We start from the raw sequence: 8,791 nt of genomic DNA on the forward strand, positions 1-8,791 counted from the left end.
GCTTTCATGCACAAAGGCTGAACCGTAACCCGGCAACTCGATGTCAGAGAGCGCAAGATATCTCTTTCTAGTCTTGCAGAACACAGCCATAGATTTTAAGAGCTGATTACGATCAGGCGAAGAGAACAGCTTAAGAACAATTGGACAAACACTACTATTTTTTTGTCCATAAGTTTTTGCATTCCGCAGCCGAAAAGCGTCACGGAGAGGTGGAGTTTATGCAAACCTTCAAAGAGTTCAGGCAAACACTCACCAGCTGTTTGAGGGATCCCGTTGATTATCAACATAATATATACAGTAATAAACTTTTTTGAGTACTCCCCGGGGTAAAATCTGATCAGGGTTGATAATGAGAAGGAGCATGAATTTTGCTGATTCAGAGTTGCATACAAATTTACTGTGGTATGAAAGGGAGCAACAACCGTACTATGGCAGAGTGGCACCGGTAATTTTGTAAACAAACACTTTTCTTATAATTATAAGAGATAATTGCTATTTATTTTGCAATATTCCGATATGCAGTATGTATCCAGTAGAGCTGTCAAAATATCGATAGTCAAGTCCATCGATGTTTTACGATAGTCTTAAGGGTGACTATCGATAGTATCGACCCATTTCATAAGTTTTTCTAAATTCATTTATTTTTCGTTATATTGCTTTTATAAATTTGTTTGTTTTAGCGGCTCACGGTTGCATTTTAGTATCGAGAAATATTGCTAGAAATTCATTCGCCGTGTAAAAAGTCTAAAAGCGATTTCAGAAATTTTCCCTGCAATTCGCCTTTCGGAAATAAAAAAATTTCTTTCGACATATAGACACTTACATGTAAGGTGCCACTGCTCATGCAACTGCTTTCTGAAATTTCTCAATTTGACAGTCTTTTGAAATATATTGCATTGCCACGTCTGACACGCTCTTAAGAGGCAATGTAATTTCTGGTATTTCCACCCAGCACGGCAACCATGTATTTGTTGTTTCATTCACACACATGGTTTCATTCCGTTTCATTCACATGGCGGCGAAAAAATGACGTCACTGCAAAAAAATACTTTTTTCTCGCACTCCGTCCTGGATGATCTTTATGGCCCCGTCAGAATGGGTACTTTGCGTACGTTCTGCTCAAGGATGAAACTGACAGTTGAGTAGACTGTGTGTGTTTGCATAGAGAGCGTCAGATTGGTAACCCTTGCGTCGACGGACCCAACGAACGTTGGCCAACACTAAAGGCTCTGTTATGCATACTTGGCATTGCATGCACTGCTATACCATTTTTACGTAGAAATCAAAAACCAACAGACTTTTACGTATGTTATGCTGTGCGTTGGGTAACCGCTTACACGCGAAGCTCATTTAACAGATTCCTTATGTGACAACTCTCAAGCAATGCCAAGTATGCATAACGGAGCCTTCAACTTTTGACGCACGTAAGTCCGTCACTGCTGACAGTTGTATAACCCTGCGTTTACACAAGGCAAGACAATTGAGAATATGTATTAATTGTCACATTTTTTCAGTAGAGTAGACAATAAACTGTCTCCGAAAAGTCAAAGATAGTGACGAAGACATCAAGAGAAGTGTGAATATATTAGTAAAAAAAAGTGTGAATATTTTGCTATTGTTACTGCAAAATTGACTTGTGTAAACTCCCATAAGGAACAGCTGATTTTTGTTTGCAGATGCAACACCCTCATTGTGGCGTATCTCTACGTTACGTACGCCACTTCCTGCGCATACTTTTCCGTTATTGACGTACAAGTACCCATTCTGACGGGCCTATTATTCGTACGTTCATGAAATAATGCTGCCAAGTTTTGTTCTCTTTGAACCAATACGTGCAAATGTCAAAAGTGCTAGGAAAGAGAATACGCTATTAATGAAACGATAGTGGCGATAGTACCAGAACTATCGATAGTTATTTCCTGTGCCCAGACTATCGATACTATCGATAGTATCGTCGATAGTTTGACAGCTCTAGTATCCAGAGGCAGTGGCATGTGAGCCTCACTAAAATCTACTGATCATGTTGGAGCAGCTCCGGGTAATGGACCATTGAATTCGCTGGCTGAACTTATCACCACCTTAAGCTTCGGAGTCTCCAAGCAAATGCGTGTCCTGAGTTTATACGGCAGCCATTCATAGCAATTACTATTGTATGTGTGTATAATTCATATTGTGACATTCTATACTTTGATGTTGAGTACTTTTGAGGGGCTCCGGGTAATGGTCGGTCAAATTTGGGTGCAAACATTCGTTTGCGGATGCGGAAAACATCGTCCCAATTGTACGTTTGTCTCCAATTTCTTTTATTAATAATTGAATAAATTTAATTTAGTTTATTTCTACTTTCCGAAAATTTCCAATGGTACTGATTGCTGCAAGAATTTAGCGATTTGGAGCATAATCAACACAATATGTATATGCACGTAAATATGTATTATTTCACAGATCTCGGGGTCAGCTTAGAAATACGTCACCAAAATTATATAAAATTTAAGTAGGAATTATTTTTACTTATAACGTAAAAGCGCTATCTGACCCAATCTGATGAGTATATTTCCCCTAAAGTTAACCCATTGTATTTACTTTGTCTCTCGTGAAAATATATATTTTATTTAAAATGTTCAGATATGTACATATATTTTAAATTTTTGCTTTAATTTTTGTCTCCTTTTAATATTTAATTAGATACGTTAAGATTAAAATAAGCTTAAAACGAAACAGTACAGTAACCCTTTTCTGTTCGTCTTGAGCACACAAAACCCTCTTTTGTTAAAATTCGGCGCTGCACAAAATCCTGGCCTTTATATTTTCCAACAAAATACCACTTCGCAACCCTGGATTTTCACGAAGTGTTTCATTCGGGTCGTAGTTTTACAACTTCGGGCCATTCGGTGTTGATTTTCAGAAAATCTCAATTAATTTTCAGAAAATGCCAAATGTGTTTCAGAAAACCTCAAATGATATTCAGAAAACCTCAATTGATTTTCAGAAAAGGCCAAAGGTGTTTCAGAAAACCTCAAATTATATTCAGAAAACCTCAACTGAAAATCAGAAAAGGCCAAATGAATTTCAGAAAACCCCAAATGTATTTCAAAAAATCCCAAATATATTTCAGAAAAACTCAAATGAAATTCAGAAAAAGCAAAATGTATTTCAGACAACCCCAAATGTATTTCAGAAAAACACAATTGAAATTCAGAAAAACACAAATGTATTTCAGAAAAATCCACTTGTATATTTCCAAACTGTTTTCTTACACTTTACATAAATAATCTTCCAATTAAGTACACAGTTTTGAATTAAAGATACAAATGTGCATAGCTTTCCGGTGTGTTGTGCATGGAGACACGACGCGGGTCGTTCAAGAAGGAGAGCGCGGGTGAGTGGGTGAAAGAGCTCTTAAGGTATTGGCCCAATGCACGCTTGCTTTGCTTGCTTTGCTTACTTTAGTTTGCTTTGCTTTACTTTGAAGGCTTTATGGCCTAATGGTAGCTTTGAACGCTGTCATAGTAGTCAGCTGATTTTCAATGCGCGCAAATATACCCGCCATTCTTTGTTGTGCCAGCAAGTATAATTGTGAATTTTAGTTAAAATATATGTTATTAAACAATTATTTGTTACTAAGAACATTATTTTTTACAGATACCTTGCTTTTTTATCGTTCCGGTTTTGGTGAAGCTGCATTTGGCTGCGCCACTCACCAGTTCAAATAATTATGATTTAAGGGATGCTCTGAAGACACATCTTTTTAACAATAAAATTTAAATAATTACTACTCACTGAATATGCTTTGTTTTTATTATTTAAGATAGAAAACAAAAATTTGAACTCACAGTATGAGGGCACTTATTGGTAATGTTTTAAATGTCGTCACATCTTTCAGGTTTTTAAATTAATTTTTGTTCAAGGTAAGTATGGCGTTAACATAACATATATTTCATTCAGTCTTTTAAGTTAAAACCGTTTTAAACAGTATAGTGGTTACAAACAATATACCTTTCAGTCTTTTAATTGTTTTGTTTCTTTTTAAGGTACATACAGTGGGCAAACAAATTATAGCCCCACTATATTTGACAAGTTTTAACATATTATTTTTTAATTTTGACTTTTTTATAAAACGGAATTTTTTACACGGGCTTTGTTAAAGAATTAACTATATTTTTATGAAAAATTTACTAAATTTTAAAAAAAAATTTAAAACTTGTCAAATATGGTGCGACTATAATTTTTTCGACCACTGTAAATATGGCGTATTTATAAAACAAAAGTGAATTACAAACAATATACTTCTTAGTCTTTTAAGTAATATGTTTCTTTTTAAGGTACTTAAGTATTGCCTATTTATAAACCAAAAGTGAATTACAAACAATATACTTCTTAGTCTTTTAAGTAATATGTTTCTTTTTAAGGTACTTAAGTATTGCCTATTTATAAAACAAAAGTTGTTACAAACAGTCTACTTTTTAGTATTTTAAATAATAGGGCTGTTCAGGATCTTGTCCATAGGATCTTGCATTTACATATTTCAGTGCATTTTCACAACGAAACATGCTCAATGTAAAAATTATAAAAATTGAATTTAGGAAATTTAAAAATTTAAATGACATCCAGTTTGATTTCAATTTTGCGAACTTAATATGTAATCTAATTTAATATGTAATCGAATTTAATATGCAATCTCACCGAAAATGCTTGCTACAATTTCATTGTTTCTAATCAAACACAATTGTACATTTTTTTATAAAAAAAATATCCAGGTTATTTATTTAAATGTCTCGTAACCGCGTAAGCCTCGTAAACTTGCATCGAAAACCACGCGTTTGGAATAATATCCTGAATATTTTCTTAAAAAAATGTACAATTGTGTTTGATTAGAAACAATGAAATTATAGCAAGCATTTTCTGTGAGATTGCATATTAAATTCGATTACATATTTAATTCGCAAAATCAAAATCAGATTTCATACTAAATTAGATTACATATAAAGTTCGCAAAATTGAATTCAAACTGGATGTCATTTAAATTTTTAAATTTCGTAAATTCAATTTTTATAATTTTTATATTGAGCATAGACGTATTGAAGTACGTCCATTTGAAAATCTAGGCGGCTCTCTTCTGGCACCTTCTCAAACACTTCGCCAATCGCACCCAAGATATTGTTGTGTGTTTTTTTTTGACTATCCACAAACTGACTTACTTCGTTGACTAGATCGTTAAAGGCGGCGTTCTCATCGTTTTTTTTCTTTTGTCTCTTAGCCGGCGTTGGGGCAGTGGTTTCTTGCTCTTCTATTATAATGTTCCCACTCTCGCCTATTTGGAATCCAAAGGAAGTATCCAGTATATCTGGTTCTTGTCCGAGAACTTCTGGCGTTTGGGAGACGATGTTTGTTGTTGTCCTTAAAATATGTACATATAAATTACAATTTAAAATATAAATACTTGTTGTACAAATGTAAAGTACACTTACTGTCTGGGCGTGACCGTGTCTTTCAAAAACAACATAGCTTCGTAATATGGCCAAGCTCGTCTAAACGACGCAGCACTTCCGTTAGGTTGTTGATCAACCTTCAATTCTATTCCATATCGGTCTCTTAACGATTTCCATCGCTTTCGGCAGTTTTCCTCTGTAAAGTAAAAATATAGTATTCGTCACAATTATTCGTCACAAATTTGTTATAATTTGGTTCGTCCTATTACAAAACTGCTATATGTTTGAAAAACTCTATACTAACCAGGATGTCCCACAGCAGCAGCTACATTTCGCCAAGCCAAATCTTTCTTCACCCGATCGCGGTAACTAAGCTGTCGTTTGTCCCACAAGCAGTTGTGTTTTTCAATCTCTGCTATAAGTTTTTCTTCGAACATCTTGCACTAAAGCTTCCGATATACCAACCAACACACAAGAATCGGATAATACAGCAGCCGGAACGATAAAAAAGTAAGGTATCTGTAAAAAATATTGTTGTTAGCAACAAATAATATTATTAATAACAAATAATTGTTTAATATAAACTCTTTTACCTCCAGTTGAATATTACGCCTTATAAACACGGGTGGAAGTGGCACAGGCAAATGAAACTTTATGAAAACCAACGAATCTGGTGGCTGGAACGATAAAAAGCAAGGTATCTGAAAAAAATAATGTTGTTAGCAACAAATAATTGTTTAATATAAACTCTTTTACCTCCAGTTGAATATTACGCCTTATAAACACGGGTGGAAGTGGCACAGGCAAATGAAACTTTATGAAAACCAACGAATCTGGTGGCCGGAACGATAAAAAGCAAGGTATCTGAAAAAATAATGTTGTTAGCAACAAATAATTGTTTAATATAAATTATTTTACCTAAAATTGATGAAGAACGCGATAAAAACTGCACACAAGCAAAATCGACGCGAAAAATTTAAATGTCAAGAGTTGTCAAAAGCCTACAGCGCGCTGTCAAATAGAGATTTCGGCTAATCGATACTTTAAAGCGCTTCAAGCAAGTGAAGTAAAGCTGCCACTAGGCCAACTTTCATACATTTTAGTAGATTTTAAAAATTGTTTGACAGTTCTCAAAGCCAAGCAAGCAAAGCAAGCGTGCATTGGGCCAATACCTTTAGACAAGTGGACGAGCATGGGCAACACAATGTCAGATCTGGTATTGGTGTGCGACAATGCACCCTGTCATACTAGACTTGAGCAAGTTTGGCAGTAGCGGTTCGCCCACCTTTTTGCGCTTGGATCCATACTCGCCCATGTTCAATCCGATTGAGAATATTTGGGCAAAAATAAAAAGTTATGTCAAAACTCATATGGGCATTCCTTCTATCGACGGACCGGGAATAGTAGAAACGAGACTGCAATACTTGGAAGAAATAATTCGCCAAGCGAAAGAAAGCGTTACTACTGCGGATTGCGCTCGTGCTATCTCGCACTCATCGGTGTTTTTTTGTATGCTTTGGCCTTGCGGGATATGTCTGTTGGAATTTAAAACATTTCGTTTAAATAAATATGCTTTTTTACAAGTGTTATCCTGTTTTACTCCATTACAAAAAGTGGGTGAGGGGTTAATCGGGATATGAATTAATAAGTCATTATGTTTTCTAATGCCGATTTCGTTTCTACCGAAAAATACAACCTACTCTTTGCCCTCTACGCACAAACACTAAGAAGAGGGGGATAAGAAGGCAACCTTTTTATTGAACCGAAAACACCATAAGAGTGATTATAAAAAGTCCATTGATAAAAGTGTTCTGGAAATGATTTCTGAATTTCATTTGCCCTTTTCTGAATTTCGTTTGCGTTTTTCGGAATTTCAATTGAGTTTTTCTGAAATACATTTGGCCTTTTCTGAATTTCATTTGAGGGTTTCTGAAATACATTTGGGGTTTTCTGAAATACATTTGGGGTTTTCTGAGATTCATTCGGCCTTTTCTGAATTTTATTTGAGTTTTTCTGAATATAATTTGAGGTTTTCTGAAACACATTTGGCCTTTTCTGAAAATCAATTGAGGTTTTCTGAATATAATGTGAGGTTTTCAGACACACATTTGGCCTTTTTTACATTTGTGTTTTTCTGAAATACTATTGGAAAAGGTGTAGAACGTTCTGAAGTTTATCGCTCATTCCCTTTCTCTCGCTGTTCGCAGTGTTCATCCAACTTGACGTTTCTCTTTGTGGAACATTCTACGTCATTCCTCGAACATTCTGCCTATTTCTCGTTGTTCGCTTCGCAGTATTCGTCACACTGCCCTCCACCTAAGTCTGATCGTCCCGATCAGACACACTTGCTGTTCCAAACGCTGCAAACCTTTCCAAGTGGACCACCCTTATCTTGTTTCTTGGTCTCCCAATGGTCTGGATTCGATACACTACGTCATTCAGCCGTTTGACGACCTTATACGGTCCTTCCCAGTTGCATTGTAGTTTTGGGGACAATCCTTTCTTCCGTTGTGGATTGTACAGCAACACTAAGTCTCCCTCTTGGAAACCCTCGGAGTTCATTGCCTTATCATATCTGGCCTTCATTTTATCACTCATAATTTGAGTTCGCTGCCTCACAAGAGCATGTATTTCTCTTAACTCCTCTTCCAGGATGTTGGACGTCTCTTTCCCAATTCTCCTTGCATCGCCAGTTACTCCAAACTTCAGGTCACTAGGCAAACGGAGCTCACTGCAGAAGATTACCCTTGCAGGAGTTTTACCCGTTGTTTCATGCACTGTCCCAATCTTTCTGAGTTTTGTCCACGACCTTCCGCAAATGCTCTTCCAGGGTTCGCTTGGACCGCTCCACCATGCCATCTGATTGGGGATGAACAGCCGTTGTTCGAGTTTTTCGGATACCCAGTATCTGGCACATCTCTTGGAACACCGCCGATTCAAAACTTCTTCCCTGGTCAGAGTGCAGCTCTATAGGTACCCCGTATCTCGCAACCCAATTGTAGGTGAATACCTCCGCTACTGTTTTAGCTTCCTGGTTTGGAATCGGGTATACCTCCGGCCATTTGCTAAAGTAGTCCATAACCACAAGGACGTATTTGTTTCCCTGTGCGCTCATAGGAAATGGACCGGCTACATCCATGGCAATCCGCTCGAAAGGTGCACCTGAGTTATATTGCTTCATCTGGCCATGACTTCTGGATTTCGGCCCCTTAGCTGCAATACACTCCGCGCAGTTAGCAATCCACTCTGCGACCGATTGCCGACAACCAACCCAATAGAACCTCTGCTTAACCTTCTCCAGGGTCTTCGTGATTCCCAGGTGCCCTCCACTAGGACCATTGTGGAATTCCTTGAGTACATCC

At 36.8% G+C, this 8,791-nt stretch overlaps 1 protein-coding gene and 1 long non-coding RNA gene across 2 annotated transcripts; both read right to left on the reverse strand.

Moving 5' to 3' along the window:
* Positions 1-5,042: 5,042 nt before the first annotated feature.
* LOC118755643 lies at positions 5,043-5,543 on the reverse strand. Its single transcript, XM_036490468.1, has 2 exons — positions 5,469-5,543; positions 5,043-5,397 (listed from the first exon to the last, which is right to left on the reverse strand). Exons 1-2 carry the CDS (start codon positions 5,501-5,503, stop codon positions 5,043-5,045), a joined length of 390 nt encoding a protein of 129 aa, XP_036346361.1. The 5' UTR covers positions 5,504-5,543.
* Positions 5,544-5,553: 10 nt separating this feature from the next.
* On the reverse strand, positions 5,554-6,426 carry LOC118755642. The gene is made up of 5 exons (XR_004995038.1): positions 6,348-6,426; positions 6,186-6,293; positions 6,023-6,130; positions 5,734-5,948; positions 5,554-5,625 (listed from the first exon to the last, which is right to left on the reverse strand). It is a non-coding gene; the product is annotated as an uncharacterized LOC118755642 (long non-coding RNA).
* Positions 6,427-8,791: the final 2,365 nt, after the last annotated feature.

This window comes from Rhagoletis pomonella, unplaced genomic scaffold, assembly GCF_013731165.1.
Source record: "Rhagoletis pomonella isolate Grant_MI unplaced genomic scaffold, Rhpom_1.0 Rhpom_scaffold_06915, whole genome shotgun sequence".
NCBI classification, from domain to species: domain Eukaryota; kingdom Metazoa; phylum Arthropoda; class Insecta; order Diptera; family Tephritidae; genus Rhagoletis; species Rhagoletis pomonella.

What these genes read in the sequence shown, in the direction of transcription:
- LOC118755643 (XM_036490468.1), bottom strand. Translation starts at nt 5,503, where the DNA reads ATGTTGTTTTTGAAAGACACGGTCACGCCCAGACA. An exon ending in GACACGGTCACGCCCAGACA is followed by an intron (nt 5,398 to 5,468) that starts GTAAGTGTACTT and finishes ACATATTTTAAG; the next exon opens with GACAACAACAAACATCGTCT.